We start from the raw sequence: 17,011 nt of genomic DNA on the forward strand, positions 1-17,011 counted from the left end.
ATAAGCCAACTCCCTTTATCCCTTTCTTTCCCCTTTTTATGCCCCCTCCTGTGATCTTGTTTCTCTGCTATTCTATGTCCATTTTCTCTTGTGACTGAGATCATCTCCTTTTCCGTAACCTACCCTACCTTTCGCTCTCCTTCTATTTCCCGCTCTTTCGATACCTCCTGCATCACGACAACCAAGGCACGAAGCCCAACACACTGCTCCAGGTACAGATCTAATCACATCTGTTTTATGGAACCTTTAATATTTCCTCATGAAATCTTTCCGACCAACCTTTACCCCTTACCTTCACCATGAGATTTTATATGGTGCCCGTTCGGGCATGCTCGTGCAAGAGGCACCGCCCTTGATATTTGATCCAATAGCAGCCCCCTTTTTTTCATCTTTTTTACGGGGCTTCTGTTGGATCAAATATCAAGGGCTCCCTCCTACATGAGCATGCCCGATCGGGCACCATATTAATTCCCCCTTCATCATTTCTACCCCTTGTCACTTTATTACCCTACTAGACCTAGAGATTCTCCAATACTTCCTTACCCCATTAGCATTGTTTGGGCCATAATTAGGTATTTTATATTTAGATATAATTTCATGACAGATTTGAATTCTATTCATTAAATAGTTGATTTTCCTTTTGGATTACTGATGAAATATGTTTGGATTGGATGAATTAATTTCTTTTGATGATTGAACTCTAAAGCCTAGAATTTCTTTGAAAATCTTTGATGAGTATTTTTGTCATGTTTATGCTGTTTTGGAAATGCATGTTGCTGTATTTATTGAATTAGAACTCCTATTATATTTCCAAATTGTTAGAAAGTACATGCAAATGATAAGTTTTCATCACTATGACATTAAAATTCCATCCACCTATTATATTGTGATTTTATATGCCCTAGTCCTCTACACACCATTTATTGTTTGTGATTCGAAGATAGAAAAAAATAGCATAGAGAAATGCTAAACAGCAGGGCGCACTTGCAATACTCAACCACAATTATAAGAAAACGTAAATTTTAATGAATGATAAATGAGTTTGGGTGACTTGGAACCAATGGGGCATGAAATTGGGTGATGTATATCCAATGGGCACCTTTACAGCTACATTTGAGCAAGGCCGCCCTTCAGTTTAGCATTCCTCAATGGAAAAAATAGCCCATTTATCCACGTGTTGTTTCTCCTATCTTCACGAGCAATGCACATGACAGCTAATTATAGTCGGTTACTCGATTAGCAGGGCCATGTTCACTTTAGATTCTGACAACCGGGTCCAGTGCCGATTATTAATTTCAAGTCCAATAATCAGTTTTGGATTCACAATCGGTTGTAAAAAATCTAAGGCCTTGTTCGTTTAAGATTATGACAACAGAGTCCGATAATAGGTTTGGCATTCACAGTTGTTGTCATAATCTTAAATGAACATGACCTAATAAAAGAACATGACCAACTAATTTTTTTTTAAAAAAAAAACGATTTGCTAGCGTCCATCGCAACGCAAAAGGCATTTCGAATATTGTGTGTCGCTTGTCAGAGCTGCCACAGAGGCTCACTTTTCATCAGACTTTGTCATCATTCATGGGGTGGCTGCTTTGACATGCGATAGACTATCTGCGAAATGCCTTTTGTGATGGACCCTAGCAAATCCCTTTAAAAAATACTAGTTTCCTGGTTAAAGTTAATTTTAGGGAAGCGATATAATCGCCCCCTATTCTTCCACATGTCAGTGTGTATTTATGACTACTCCTTTTACACCAAAGGGTATGACCAGGGTAATAAAAGGGGCGCACGTATCATTTCCCTAATTTCAAGGGAAAGTCCTACAATATTGACATGGTGGTCATTGGTTTGGGATTGATTTTGTCAAAAAAAAAGGTTGATGAAGTGGAGGTGGTTATAAAAATTATAAATCCAATAGATGTGGAAATAATATTATTATTATTTTGCTAGGGGTAGTTGCTTACTTTAGAATAAGAACTAGGTTTTCCAAAAGATGGGCATTTTGTTCCGCGCTTGACTAGGGTCTGCGGACGAGAAAGAAGCCATTCGACCTTGGGCACTTAAAAGACCAAAGTACCTAGTCCTTTTCTATGAATTACCATGTCTGTCCATGACATGCAAAGCATTTTCTCTACAAGACCAACTGGTTTAATGGTCAAATATCGCTCACATCCTTCTTTCGAGGAAAAAGTAAGACACCGTTCGTTTTGGATTTTGAAGACTGGGTGCCAGTCTTCAGGAGTTGTTTTTTTTTTTTTTTTGCATTTTCCATGGAAAATTATTTTCAATGTCGGGTGAATTCATATTTCATGGGTCCCACATTTCTCATAGAGGGATAGTACCTTTCAAAGCCAAATGGCATTTTCGATATTTATTGTACACAGATGGGTAATTTATAAGACACTCATTCCTTTGTAGAAGTTAGGATGAGGGCGGCTGACGGGAATAAAGGGAGCAGGAGAGCGGTTAGCATTGACTAGGTAGAGGGGAGAAACGAAGTACTTGAAACGGTCAGGGACATTTTCGAAATAAATGGAGACCCAGATGGGCAAAAACTGAGCAGTAATTAAAAAAATGGGGGAGCGAGGGCGGCTAAGTGAAGAAAAGTAGTGTGTTTTTGTGTTGGGTTGTGTGCTTTTGGTGTTTTGAAATGGCCGTTGTTTTCGGGTTCACAGGGGGTTAGGGGTTTCGAGCCAGGGAACAAGGAACATGGCCATACTGATTGGGCAGTTCTCAACTTTACGAATACTAAAAGGTTTGTTTCTTGATCTTTCTTTATCCCCTTTTCTTTCTCTTTCTTTGATTTTACTTCCTTTTTACTCTCTCGGTTTCACAAAAAGATGTGGTTGTTTTTTCGTGTTCTTCTGGGTTTTGGCTTTTGTATGTTTTTTCTTCTTCTTCTTCTGAATGCGTTGGGTGCAAGTCTTCGGGGTTTTATTGCTTTCGTGTTGTTTTATTCTTTCTTCTTTTTATTTGTGTGTAGAGTGATTTTTCTTTTTTGGCGCAGTCAACCAACCTGTCAAACCATACATAAGTACACTTATCATTTTTTCAAATTTCCTTAATTAGGAATTTTTTTTGAAATTTCCTTAATTAGGAAAAAATGACATTTTACAGAGTTAGATAAAATTCCCCAACAGAGTCGCCAGTATCTAGGGACCGCCCCACTACACATGGGGCCGAAGACCTTCAGATGGGTCTAGCACTCTTGGAAGCCAATAGCTAGAACCTTGGATAAATTTTAATTTTATGCATTTTTTGCTGCACCGTGCGGGTTTCTATCATATGGATTTGCTAACACAATTATCATGTCGTCCCTTTATTGATTAGCTCTGTAGTTTTGCCCCATTTCCCTGTTTCTGTCGTTCAATCAGTGTTACGTTTTTTCTTTCTGAGTTTCAGTGTTCTGCTATGTTGATGTTTTACAACAGTCCTTCAATTAGTTTCTTGTCTGCTTATTGGTGCTCAGTTCTTTAGGGACTTTTGCAAGTGTTGGGAATTTTGTTTTGGGTTTTCTAAAATACTTGAATCTGAAGGGTGGCAAAGGGAGAATGAGTACTTCTTACTCATATTTGGTTTCAATCCAAATATATACTGATTTACACCATTTTATGAGATATGTAGACTTCATTGCCACCTGCCTCAAACATGAGGCAAGCGATCTGCGAGTGTCACTTCGGCGCTGAAAGTTCAGATCACATGTAACCGATTTTTTGATTAAATTTACTGTTGAGTCTATAGAGTTTTGAGGATGTTGGAGGTTGAATTAATCCGATTTTGACTAAATTTACTGTTGAGTCTTATAGAGTTTTGAGGATGTTGGTGGTTGGATTAATCCGACATGAAGTGGAAGTTGACCTGCCTGTAAAGTTCAGGGACAGACTTGCCGGATTAATACTTCTCCCCGGTATGTAATGTGGTGAGGTTAACCTCATACTGCTTTATCCACTTGTAGAAAGCTGCTTAGAGTTATTAGAATAAATTTGAATGACACCGATCTCTTCTCCTTGGAACAGAGGCATTCACTACCAAATCAGTGTGCTACATTGTAAACTGATCTAAATAACTTCAACATGGGCTACCAAACATAATTTTCTTAAAACATAGGCTCGCTAGCTCTTTCTTTTTTTGAGTCTGCTTTCCTTCAAACGAATGCTGGGAATATATTCTTCAAATATAGGCTCACTAGCTCTTTCTCCTGGGTCAGTTTACACTAATTAAACACATGCTAACCAAGATTCTTGTATATGGGTTTACTTTCTACTAGTTTTCTCTAATCATAACAGAAGCTTGAAAAGTGGAAATTCTGTTTCCCTAGTTTGGAAAAGGGTCGAGGAGACATTGGGACTGAAGGGTAGAGGGAGTTCAATTTGCAAGTTTAAGGAAGTGGTGTTGAAGGATTGACTGCTAGATGACTAGGCTTGGGCATACATAGCTATTGGAAATCGTTGTCTTGATTGCTTTAAGTGACATTTGATGATGATGAAAGAATACCCTGTGTTGGGTTGGTGCACACTTTGGACAAGCCTTTTCTGTTGATCGATTCTCGATTCTATTCATCAGACTGCTGGTTTTGTATGACTGGGTTAGCAACTGACTTGAAATTGCAGCTTGCTTTGTGTTATTACGCTTTAGATGTAGGGAGGGTCTGGGGGTTTGATGTGTTCTGGGCTTGATGAGTTGGTGACCTTTCATCAAGAACCAGATGGCAGTTTCATATGGGGTGTGTTCTGGGCTTGATGAATTAATGACCTTTCCTTACCTTATCACGGATGCCCCTGGAATGGAACAACTTCTTACCTTTTCACTGATGCCCTTGGTAAAGATATGGACAATCTCCTTAGGTAATGCTTATAAACGTTATGGTGATCTATTAACACCCCAAACCCTAGTTGGTATATCGTCCATTTTTTGAGAGATCTGAAATGAGCAAGTCATATTTGCATTTGGAGTGTCCTTCTCCCTGGATCTTCACTTGTGTATTAGTGGGATGCGGGATGTGATTAGAGGGATCATCATGATGGCATCAGAAGGGGATGTCCATTTGTTATTGTAGGTGTCACCTAGGTGCAGGGCAGGGTTCGTGGTTTACATTTCGGTCCAAAACCTGCGGGTTAAGTGGCTCCTCATGGCTTGAGATTGCTTGAACTTGTCATATCTTTTCACCATTTGTTTACCACTTGCATGCAAATGTACTAAGGAACCACCGTAATCACGATGTAAGATTTTGTCACTATCAGAAGACCCACAAGGCCACAACTCACTGAGTACAAATTCCCTATAAGCATCATCCATAGTCATCTGAAATCAATTACGTAGTTTTCTTCCCTCCTTTCCCATGTCTCTCTGCACTACTAATGCAGGTGCCAGAATGATGACTTATGAACATGTGGTCATGTCACAATATTCCGCAGTCAAGCGAAAATGAGCACTTGCTGAATTTTGCAGTCATGTCAGAGATCACTTGTGGACCTGTGGATAGATCAGAGTCGTCTCATTTTTCTTGTCACTCCCTACAGTCAACTACATAAATACTAGCTTATTACACATCAGTTTTCATTTACTTGCTTTTTTTATTGCACATCAGGATCATATCTGTTTTGTATAAAATAATTATTAATCTCAAGGTCTACTATTTGAGTTAAAGGAAATCCATTCTCTTTCTTGTATGAGTGCTTAACGATCATAAACGTCTATCGAATAGAGCCATTTAGGTTTCATCACAACTTCTGATGTGGTGAATCTTTTTTTTCCCTTTTTGAATGGCAATGATGTGATGTGGTGATTCTGTGGGAAATTGATTGATAGCCTATCAATGGATTGATAGGGAATTTGCGAGAGCTTTTCCTCCCTGGCTGGAGTGGCTGATGCATGGGAGGCTCTGCCATCTACCTGGCTCTAGTTGAAATTTTATGGCAGTAGTAAAGCGAATTCTAAGTGGAAAAGTTTCTATTAACAAGGAGAACATCCTCCTCCCTATGCTGGCCTGGCAGGGAGTTTAGTGATGATTGATGGCTGTTATGTTTATGAAATGGGATGTTGATGCACAACCAGGTGTCATCCAAAATTTTGGATTGATTTGTTGTTTGATGGTTCAAATGAAACTACCCAAGTAGATTGTGAGTTGTCCAGATTTTAGGAGATGTCTCTCTGGTCTCTCTCTCTCTCTCTCTCTCTGTTGGAAAAGAAACGCAATATCTGTTGAGACAAACTTGGGATAGAAACCTATAGTGTTGGTTGCACTTCTTTTAAAATTTTGCTCCATCTCATGTATATCTTCTGGCATGTGTGTGGTGTGTCTGTCCTGTGCTTGTATATTATCCTTTGATGGGGCCTTGTGCACTGGGCCGCCCTTTTTTTTTTTTAACTTTGTAACTTCATCTCTGCTTGCCAAATAAGGAATTTTATTTCTGATGTGGTAATTGTGTGTTGGCCATTGGGTTGTTTAATACTCTTTTTTTGTCTTTTTTACTTTTTAAGTTTATATAAATCTTCAGTTATAATCTTATAAAGAAACTTTCTTTTCATGAGCTTGATGTTACCTGCGAGTTTGTCTATTGAATTTAATTAGGGCACTATGATGATACAGTTGGGTTCTGGCTGGAGACATGGGGCCTTTGTAACAATTGTTGTTGATGGGGTACTCTCATAATCTCATTGGTGGTGGGGGTTGTCTATTGGAATATTATTTGGGAGGCCATTTTTATTGGGAATTTACAGATGTTTATTTATTTGGGCTCGTGGTTAAATGAGGGCACATTTATCACCACCCTTCAATTTTATTGTGATAAAATTATGCAAAATTGAAATTATCTGTAATAATTTTTACTAAGCCTGGGCCCCTTTGTGAAGTATCTCAAACCTTTTTTCTTGTCCTGGGCCGTTTCTTCTCTGGTCTTTCTAAGTCATCTTACCCATTTGAAGATTCTTTAATGAATAAAACATTTATCTTCAAATTGGAAGAATGAATATCTCTTCTTTGCCATCAATGGTTAACATTTCTTAGAATTGTTTGGTCTACATTTTCATTAATGTAATTGTTTGAACTTTCTCAATGTTTTTTGGTGAATTAGTGGCATTGACTTCTTTGATTTTTTAGTCCCTTTCTTTAGTAAAATCATCGCTTGCACACGAGATCATACGGTTCCGTAAATTGATGGTGTCTATTAACTGCTAGTTACTTGCAAGTTGGAATGCTTTAGTATCAAAATTTTGAATCTTTTATTTCTTAGGTTTAACAAAATTTACGTCACAAAACTTATTTCGGGCTTTGTTTCTTTTGAGGTGCATGCACTGACGGAGTAAAAAGTGTGAGAATTTGGAAACGACCAAGTACTTGGAAGCTTTCGGCATCATAAAGTGAATCAAGCCTTGGAAGAATCACTACTAGGGTATAAAGAATGCATAACATAAGCAACAAAGAGTCGACTCATAGTTCTGTCCATTCAACAGTTCCATCCATTGCTAGTTACGCACCATGGTGGAATTCAACTGGATCACAGATTCCACAGTCTTCTCTTTCCAAGCCTTTGACCTTGAATTTGGACTCTCCAACACATCATAGTCATCACATTGAACAATTAGGTATTCAATTGCAAGGCCAAGGTTCTTCTTCAATTCGGTCTGCTGGCCAATCTCATAATGAAGTGGCGTGTATGGGGACAGAGAACCCTCAGGGCCATCGCATTTCGGCGCAATCTGGTATGAACTATGAATTTCTTGATACTAGAGGTGGTTTTTTTTAACAGTAAGATACTAGATGTTCTGTTAGTTAGATTCATTTTACTATTTCTTTAACTTCACATGTAGGTATGGGGACAGGGAACCCTCAGGGGGCGCAATCTGGTATGAACTATGAATTTCTTGATACAAGAGTTTTTTTTTTTTTTTTGAAAAGTAGGATAGTAGATGTTCTGTTAGTTAGATTCATTTTATTATTTCTTTAGCTTCACATGTAGGTTATATATCTTTACTATGCATGTCCATGTACTCTTTGGGACTTCACTTTCTAAGAACATTAAATTACTGGATTGCACAGCTGTAAATTTCGTTTCGTTTCGTCCGAAAACCGGAACGAAATGACGAAAAATTTCGTTTCGTTCCGGATTTCGGCCGAAATCGACCGAAATTGACCGGAATTGACCGGAATTGACCGAAATTTACCGAAAAGTTTCAAACGAAATTGTCCGTAATTTCGTTTCGGTGGCCAAAACGAAATGGCCACCGAAACGAAATTTACAACTATGGTGGATTGCTTCTACATCATATTTGGCATGGGCTTTAGTTTCACTTGTTTTAGTTCCTTTGCTTTTGCATTTATATCGGAAAACTTATCTCATTTTCCTTTCTTTCAAGATGCTGGTTTTCCGTCATTTATGTATGTGCTATTCCAAATTGCCTTTAAGCTGGTTGCACGTAGTGTTTGTGATGTAGAAAAACCTTGGGGGGGGGGGGATGGGATTTCAGAATTAACGGAAGGATTAATTGGGGCTTTTCTAGGTGAATTAGTTGGAATCCAAGAAGGGAACCCAAGAAAGACAAACTGAAAAATCTCGACAGGGGTGTCAATATCGAGTTTTAAGGGCCACCCAGAAAATCGGGGAATATCTGACTGTGGGATCAGACACAAATATGGTGGTAGATCGTAATTGGAAAGCTAGGGAAGTGGTTCAAATCTGAAAGTAATGGCTTCCTTACAGCTTCACACCCTAAGGGATTATCCATGCATCAAATGAGGGAGAAGAGACTTCACACCCAAGATTGCAATGGCAATTCAAATTCTTCAATTCATTCATCGTAATTCAATAGCCCTTGGGCTCGGGCTTACAAATATACAAAGGAAAACCACAAATTCTTTAATGGGAGTTCCAAACAATTAGAAAATCTTGCCCTAAGCAACAATCTTGCACTGAGCAAGACAAGTTGCTAAAGACTCCCCTTTCTAATTTAAGAGTTCTAATATTAAATAAATTGAATTGGAAATTAATCATAATTAACCCAACAATGAAAATAAAAAATTAGCCCGAACATAGACTTTCCTAAACAATTAAAAAGAACTAACCCAATGGACATGTGTGAAAGAAGAGCATCATATTCCATTTAAATAACTGGTGCAACATCACCTTTTGTATATCCTAGTTATCAACAAACAGTTACTGAAATATTTGGTCGGCTTTATCTGAAATTAATCTATTTTTTGCACTTTGCTGCATGTTTAGAGAAACCATGCCACCACCTTACTCAAATGATTTTAGAGATATCCTGCAAAGATGAAGAGCCGGAGGTCTGAGTTTAAGCGTGTGTTATCCATTGAGTTACGGAAAACTGGAGATAAACCCATCCTTTCAAGCCCATCAGCAGCCTATCATTTGGAAACAACCAATTCTGTATTTTGATGTTATTTTTGTATAGATGAAGCTTTGCCTGTCCACCTTAGGGGTTTCATTGATCTCTAGTTTTGGGATACGATAATTTTGTTCTATTCTATTTTGCAAATTTGCATGAAGAAGATCACGCATGCTATTTGGGAGATCCCATTTGGAATCTTCTGCAATACTCTAAGCTGCTAACTTAAGGAGGGAATTCCAGTTGCAGTGAATTCACATCTTCATCTAGACATGTAACTGTTGAGGATCGTAGGCGTGTGGGACCCAAGAAGTGGCATATTTGCCCAATATGATTTTTATTTCCATGTTATTTTATTTCTATGTTATTGAGTTTTAGGGATTTTATTTTCCATATTATTTTGTTTTCAATTGCGTATATAGGCCTCGTGTACTGAACTTTGATAGCTTTTGGAATAATATTGATTACATATTTTCTCCCCTCTAATTTCTTATTTCCTACTTTTCTTCCTCCCTTTTTCTCCTCTTTATTCTCTTTCTTTCTCCTGGCTTGCATCATCAGTAACTTGGGATCTCCAAAAAATCAGTTATCACCCAAACATCGACATCATTTCCTGGCCCTAGTAGCCAACAGGATTTCTCTTTAACAGCTTGCATACCTACCTGTTGTCACTCCTGTATACTCACCTGCTCCCAGTCTTTGACCTCATGACACCTCTGTTAACTAAGAGGCCAGCTGTATTGAGGTGTTCTCATTTATGTTTCTCATTTATGTTCCTCTCTCAATTTCCTGTTAGTTGGTTGAGTTCAAAGAAAGCTCCATCCATAGTTTCAGTTTTCTTTGCTGATTTATGATTTGAGAACCTAAAAGGCAACAATGGTGTAGATTTGCAATCCTTCTGAGTGCTTTCCTTCATGAGCCATGCTCCCTCTTCTACGGTTCTTTTTTAAAACATACTTTTTGAGCCATCATCTCCACTTTAGATTACGTCAATCATGGGATAGAGATTGCACTTGGTGCAACAACCTTGAGGCAACAAGCCACCTAGGTAGATTTTCGAGAGGGCTCCTTCATCGAGGCCCTAATTATGTTAATAATACCACATTGTGCATCTCGCTCTTGGAAGAGTGGATAAGCTGATTGGTAAGGCGTAGAGTAGTCCTTTGGAAGGGTTTCTCATATTTGTTGTGGACCTACTTTCTTTTCTGCAGAAAACCAGATAGTCACCCACATATAGTAGGTGATTTATAGGGACATACCTTTTTTTATGTGTAAGGGTGGTTTTTTTTTTTTGTTGTGGTTTGGGAGGGAGGGGGAGGAGGGGGGTGCTTGATGTCAAGCTTCCTCTGTCGAGATGGGAAGAATCAGGGATAGTGGATCACCTTCGTGGAGATCATAACTAGGCTTGAAAGAACCGTTATGATGTCATTCTATATCACCGACATTCCTACTGATGCTGTGCTTGATGGAAAGCCTTTGGAAATTAAAGCTTCCTCAGTTGAGATGAGAAGAATCGGGATCGTGGATTGCCTTCTTGGAGATCATGAATAGGTTTGAAAACTGTTTATAATGTCATTCTGTATCACCAACATTCCTATTGATGCTCTACCTTCCTGACGAGGTTTAATTTGTCAAATTGTTACGAAAACCCACATTTGGCATTGTCTGATAAGTGATAAGCTGATGGTTGGAGATTGTGAATCTGCTCGAAAAACCCATTTATAGTGTCATTGTATCACTGACTTTCTTTTGTATGCTATGCAGTACCTGACGAGGTCTAATTTATTGAGCTGTTACCCCATCTTTCACATAGTCTGAGAAGTGAATGGTCGTTCAATTCAGTTATATTTCTTTTAGGATCTGTATTAATTAGAGTGAATATTTTATTTTCTAAACATCTCTTTTTGCTATATTCTATGTTACTACAGAAGCACCTTATTCCAACCTGATGACATCTGGCAACCACTTGTACAGGCATCTATTTTTTCAACATGTTTTCAATTATGGCCCAAAACACAGGCTTATACTGTTATTTATGAACTACTCATTTTAGGGCTCATTCATCAAAACTGATCATGGGGACATTTAATGGGTATCCTCGAAAGATGAGATGTCAGCTAATCATAAGAAAACTTGGATATGTATTTCGCTATTCTCTGGCTTGTAGGGATGAAGCATCCTCTTCCTCATTGGCACACACATGCACGCACACGCACACACCCTTTTTTCAGGAATGACACTCTTCCTTTACTTTTGAGTGAGATGATATAGGCTGTTTTTTTTAATGTTAAAGAGATTTTATTAATAGAAGAAAGACCGAGAAGGTATAAAAAAAGAGTACAATCGAAAGGCAAAAACCATGCCTGAGCTGCAGTTAAGGGGGGAGAAAATCAAACATTACAAGAGCCTCTCTGGATACCCCATCTCTAGCTAACCTATCCGCCTCACCATTAGCTGAACGCAATACATGATGAATGGACAAGGATGCATCGCCCATCCAATCTTGAATTTCATCGAAAAGAGCTTCAAATCTCCATGGAATTGGATGATAAAGGCTGTTATAATTCCTGAAAAGCTATCATCATCTAATCGAGCCTCACTCCATTGCTGCGAGAAAGTCAAGCAGCAGACCGAGAAAAGGAACAGCGGCCGGTATTGAACGAAGGGAAAGCTGCCCCCCTATTATGTGTGTGTGTGTTCTTAAAAAGTTTTCTCTGGGGCTTTCTTCTTGGTATTGAGGTCTGTTATCTTTCCTGTATTACTAGGCTTACACAAGACTCTGATGTGGTTGTTGTTCTTCTTTTACTCAGGATATGATGAGACCAATGGGAGGCGAGCTGAAGGACGCATGAAATCAGTTTTATCTGTAGAAAATCTTGATATTGCCGTTCCTCCTTCACAAGCTGATTATAACCAGTCGATTGTAAGTTTGCAACATAATTTGGGATTGACTTTAGTGGCCCCATGGCATATGATTCCTTGGGGCATTAATACTTTTCTTCCTTTTTATACAGGCTCGCATCGCGTACCCTTATCCTGATCCATTCTTTGGTGGGGTACTTGCTCCTTATGGGCCACCGCAGGCTATTGTAAGAACCATCACGTATCTTGTCATCTTGGCTATCAATTTACATATATGGCATGGCATGCTTCCCTTCATAGCTATACTTTTTTTGTGAAATGGTAGAAGAATTTATTAAAAAACAAGAACAACATGTGGAAGCTAAAGAGAGGGCAGAGATTGCCCCATAAACGATACGGGTCTAGAAGCACCCCCTTTAGCAAGGGAGTCTGCAGCATCATTTGCACTGCGGTGAGTGTGGAAAAAATGTAGGAGTGGAGGGCACTCATAAACGGGACATGACGCATGAAACTTCATTTGTGCATAATTTCTAGACAAGATTTTTTTTGAAAGAGGAAAAAGAGAGTAGAATGCGCTAGATTTTAATTTCTCAACTTTTTCATCACAAAAATGAGAGGATGTTAAATTAATATGGTTCTAATATACTATAGAAGTTTTAGTTTATTACGTGTTACAACTTTTTTCTGGCAAAACAATATTTATAGCTTACATTTCAGAAAAAATTAATGTAGTGATGACCCCTAAAATTTATGTTAATTTTTCAAAAAAAATTAATGTAGCGATGACATCTTACCTATTTATACTTACCGGTTCTGTTTTATGTTCATAATATGAATTGCTTCAGTCCAGTAATTTAATCTATTTCTGTTTTCTAATATAAAGGTTGAGGGTAGTGTTCCAGAAGTTACATTTCATTTAGGCTCTGTTCAGTTGTATTCCTTGGATTGGAAACCCTCGGAAATGGCATGGCGAGAAGGAAAAAAAAAGGAAAAGAACAGAAAAAGAAAAAGGGAAGAATTTGAGAAAACTAATCGTTCTGTTGAAAGGAAAGCAAAACCATAGAAAGAGGGGCAACCGGAGTGGGAGAGTGAAGTCGATTTTTTTGCAATTTTTCGTTGCTGCAAGAAATAATTCGAAGAAAGTAGGTTGTCATGTCACCAGATAGGGAATCCAGGTCATTTTCTCTGGAAGAAAAAAAAGGAAAAAGAAGGCAAGTGAACATTGTAAAAATATTGTGGCAGGGAAATATGTCATTTTCCATCGCTTTTCCTTGGCAAGTGATGCAATTGAACAGGGTCGGGAAAGTTCATGTGGATTGGTATCATGTGCTTCTGGGTGACTTTTATATGGTATTCTTTTAGGAATCTTGGATTTTGATTAAAGGGGATATATATTAGAAATGTTTATTTTTTTACGATGGAAGGAGTCTTGGGAGAAGCATGGAAGCCACCTTTGTTTCGATGATTCCCAAAACGGATGGGGTGGATATTCCCCTTTTGATGATATTTAGAAGTTCTCTATTTTTGCGTCATTGAAAAACATAAAAGACATGATAGAAAATGTGTCCAGCTAGCCCTCTCCATGTAACTGAAACATAATGTTCTCTCAAAGAACTAGTCAGAATGCATAACCTAATTCTTTTGAAGAGATACGCACCTTCACGACAAAGAAGTTAATCCTTATTAGCTAATGTATATGCCGTATGGGTCTGTATGTTTCAGCAAACTCAGTTTCTAAATTTGAATTGTTTATAATGATCCAGCCATTTCAGAAAGGGAATGATGGAGTAAACAAACATATTAATGAGAAGTTTAAAATAAAATCAGTTGATTTATATTTAGATTCCCTCCTTGTATCATGAAGTTGAACCCTTAACTGTATTTGAATGGATTCACCTTTAAGTGCTTCCCAATTATGATTAAAAACCTTTATTTGGATGTCAATTTCCACTGTCTTGTTCATTGTAATGTATTGTTGAAATTGTCCAGATGAATCCCCAAATGTTGGGAGCACCTGCACGAGTGCCGCTGCCTCTTGAACTTTCAGAAGATGAACCCATTTATGTGAATGCAAAACAATATTCTGGAATCATTAGACGGAGACAGACGCGTGCCAAGTTAGAGGCTCAGAATAAACTGATTAAAGCTCGGAAAGTATGTTCCCTAAAGGCACTCTTTCCTCCATTATTTTATTTATTTATTTGTTTGACTTGTCTTTTTAGCTGTGGGTGTCTTTATTTTTCTTGCACGTGACCACAGAATGCTATCACATTCTGGAAACTAGAAACGGAAAATACTGGGTGAAACATTGTTTCGTAGTATGAAAAAATGCTACTGTTAATCTGATTCCTGCCGTTGTTTTACTCAGTATCATTTTACCAATTTCCTGTTGTTAGTGTCTTATAGTTGTAATTATAATTTTGAGTACATGAGCCTTACAACTGCTAGTTTAAATTTATTATTAATTTCATCGTCTAAGTTAAATATAGTCGACTTTTATGATATTTTATTTATATCTGTTTTGTGCTCATACCATTAAAACAAAAGATCTTTGTGCTCATGTTTGGGACTCATATACATATTTCTTTGTCCTACATTTTGAAAAATGCTTAGTTATAACTCCGTTTCCATGTCTTGTCTGTATCCATATCTTTATTTGGGTATCATATTTGGTAATTTGATTTCATGTATTTTCTTGCTTTTATGGAAGGATAAAACAATGTTGTCACTAGTTGGAGTAGCAAGATTTTAGCGTTAGCACGACCTGATCTTTGATTGAAGTTACTTCCCACTGTGGTCACATTGTGTTATCCACTACTAGCATGTGTGAAAAAAGTCACACTTTAATTCCAACTGTCTTTAGCCTTTCAAACAAGGCCACCATGCCACCTTGCCAGCATGGGCTTGCAAGCAAGGAGAAGGGGAAAAACTTAATCCCCACCAGTACCCAAGAATATAAATGCGGGGGGGCGGGGTGGGGGAGCTATTTTGTTTACAATGGTTTCATTCCCTGATCAAATTCTAAATGTTAATTAACAAAAAAGCATGTTGTGGAAATTGACATTCTTTCTTATTTTTGCATTTCCACTTGTAATCATTTGCAGCCATATCTTCACGAGTCTCGGCATCTCCATGCCATGAAGAGACAAAGGGGAAATGGTGGGCGCTTTCTCAACATGAAGCTCCAGCAATCCAGGGTTACTGCCACACCCGAGGGCCAGAACATCTTGGATTCAGTTCCGCTGCAGTTGGGAAGCGTATCGGAATCGGAACCTCTGCAGCTTGAAAATGGCAATGCATGTGCTTCTGCTACGCCCCGCTCTGAGGTCACTATGGGTGAGAGCAGAACGGGTGCTCTGAGGTCACTATGCAAGGAGGTGGCGTTATGCAGAACGGGTCGCAACACCGAGTTTCCATCATCTAGTGAGAGGTGAAATACAACTCATCATCTAGTGAGAGGTGGCATTGTTCCTTTATGGAACACAAGAATTCAATTACAATCCGATGTCCGTTGGAGTATGCTGTTCATGTGTTTCATAAGCAAGTCATCCTTGGCTCTGATATTTTAATTTTGAATTTCATGGTTGCTTTGTTTGCTATGGTGAGAACTGTTCTACCATTCTCCACCTTTGGTGGGTCGATACAGGTGTTTATGAATTAAAGTACTTAAAGTTTTGCATCCGCAAATAACTTTATTTCTAATGAATACTGTTTTCCTTTGTTGAGAATGAGTTAGAATGTACGATTATAAGAAACTACTGTCCTTATGCCTAGATGACTTTTCACCAACTGGAGGCTCTTAAGCTTCTCTACTTGCTTAGAATTCTATATAAAGGTCTAGATAAGCCTAGAGACAAGTAGATTAGAGGTAGAACTGTATAGAATAATGTAGAGTATAGAAGATACTAGAGGACCTAGAACATTCTAGGAGGGTCTTGGATTGTTGAATGAATCTTACATGGCATGATCATAGCCATTGAAGTAAACAGAGGAAACCTACAAGTGAGAACCCTCCATTCGGAGATTCAAGCCTTGTAAGCTTTCCATAGAGAAATGGAAACCTTTTCCTACACCCAAGTGTGCATTTCTCTTGTATCCTTGTCTTAGACTAAGAGTGGGTCAGTTGGGTTAGGCTGACATGCACTCCATGTATATTCTATCTGTACACTTGTATGATGATTTCTCTCCAGGTAGAGACAAGGTATCGGCATGTTCGGTTCAGGGAAACTCTACCGTGCTTGTAATGCTTGAAAGTCTTATCGTCAACTCTTTGGTTTTTTGTTTTGTGAATAAGAGGGAATGAGGATTTGCTTATCCCCCAAAACAGGAGCATAAGGTAGAATTACTCGTTACTCCGGGCCCGCATGAGTATAAACTGTGAACGGCTAAACACTAAAAAAAAGGTAGATGATTTTTTGGTAGTAAGTGGGAAATGGGGTGACCGTTAAGCCACTGTTTTATTTTCAATGGCTTGAATCACCCCTCAATGGCTGGAATCTCTGGTGACCGTGACTCCATTGAATGAATCAATTTCTCCATCCTGAACAAGAGTCAATAGTTTGGAAAAGGCTATGTCAGTGGTGTTCAAAAACAGGGAAATGAAGGGGTATTGTTATAAAGGTCTGAGGATGGGGTTACAAAATCTGCAATGGTCATTTTGAGAAAAAATGGCAGAAACAGAGGTGAATACTTTTGATATTTGCCTTGAGAAAAGTTGCAGAACAGGGTGGCAAACTTTCGATATTTGCCTCTCCCGATGGTAATTTATACATGCTCATGGAGTGATTGATGAATAGGCTAA

General features: G+C 38.4%; 1 protein-coding gene across 3 annotated transcripts; it reads left to right on the top strand.

Moving 5' to 3' along the window:
• LOC143881656 (nuclear transcription factor Y subunit A-3-like) lies at positions 1-15,941 on the top strand. 3 transcript variants are annotated; one of them, XM_077384877.1, is made up of 8 exons: positions 2,456-2,758; positions 3,810-3,910; positions 7,288-7,704; positions 7,813-7,848; positions 12,159-12,271; positions 12,363-12,437; positions 14,200-14,364; positions 15,315-15,941. In XM_077384877.1, the coding sequence occupies exons 3-8, from the start codon at positions 7,404-7,406 to the stop codon at positions 15,642-15,644; spliced, it is 1,020 nt and encodes a 339-aa protein (XP_077240992.1). In that variant the 5' UTR covers positions 2,456-2,758; positions 3,810-3,910; positions 7,288-7,403; the 3' UTR covers positions 15,645-15,941. The 3 variants fall into 3 exon arrangements, with proteins under 3 accessions (XP_077240993.1, XP_077240992.1, XP_077240991.1); XM_077384878.1 differs by lacking the exons at positions 2,456-2,758; positions 3,810-3,910 and adding an exon at positions 1-212; XM_077384876.1 differs by lacking the exon at positions 3,810-3,910.
• The last annotated feature ends 1,070 nt before the right edge of the window (positions 15,942-17,011 follow it).

The sequence above is a fragment of the Tasmannia lanceolata genome, unplaced genomic scaffold (assembly GCF_043159265.1).
Source record: "Tasmannia lanceolata isolate RefF3 unplaced genomic scaffold, GAP_Taslan_0.1 ptg000007l, whole genome shotgun sequence".
In the NCBI taxonomy this organism is placed as follows: Eukaryota; Viridiplantae; Streptophyta; class Magnoliopsida; order Canellales; family Winteraceae; genus Tasmannia; species Tasmannia lanceolata.

Coding starts and splice junctions, on each gene's coding strand:
- LOC143881656 (XM_077384878.1), top strand. CDS start 7,404: ATGCATAACATAAGCAACAAAGAGTCGACTCATAGTTCTGTCCATTCA. Junction 7,705..7,812: donor TCGCATTTCGGCGCAATCTG/GTATGAACTATG, acceptor CTTCACATGTAG/GTATGGGGACAGGGAACCCT. Junction 12,272..12,362: donor CTGATTATAACCAGTCGATT/GTAAGTTTGCAA, acceptor CTTTTTATACAG/GCTCGCATCGCGTACCCTTA.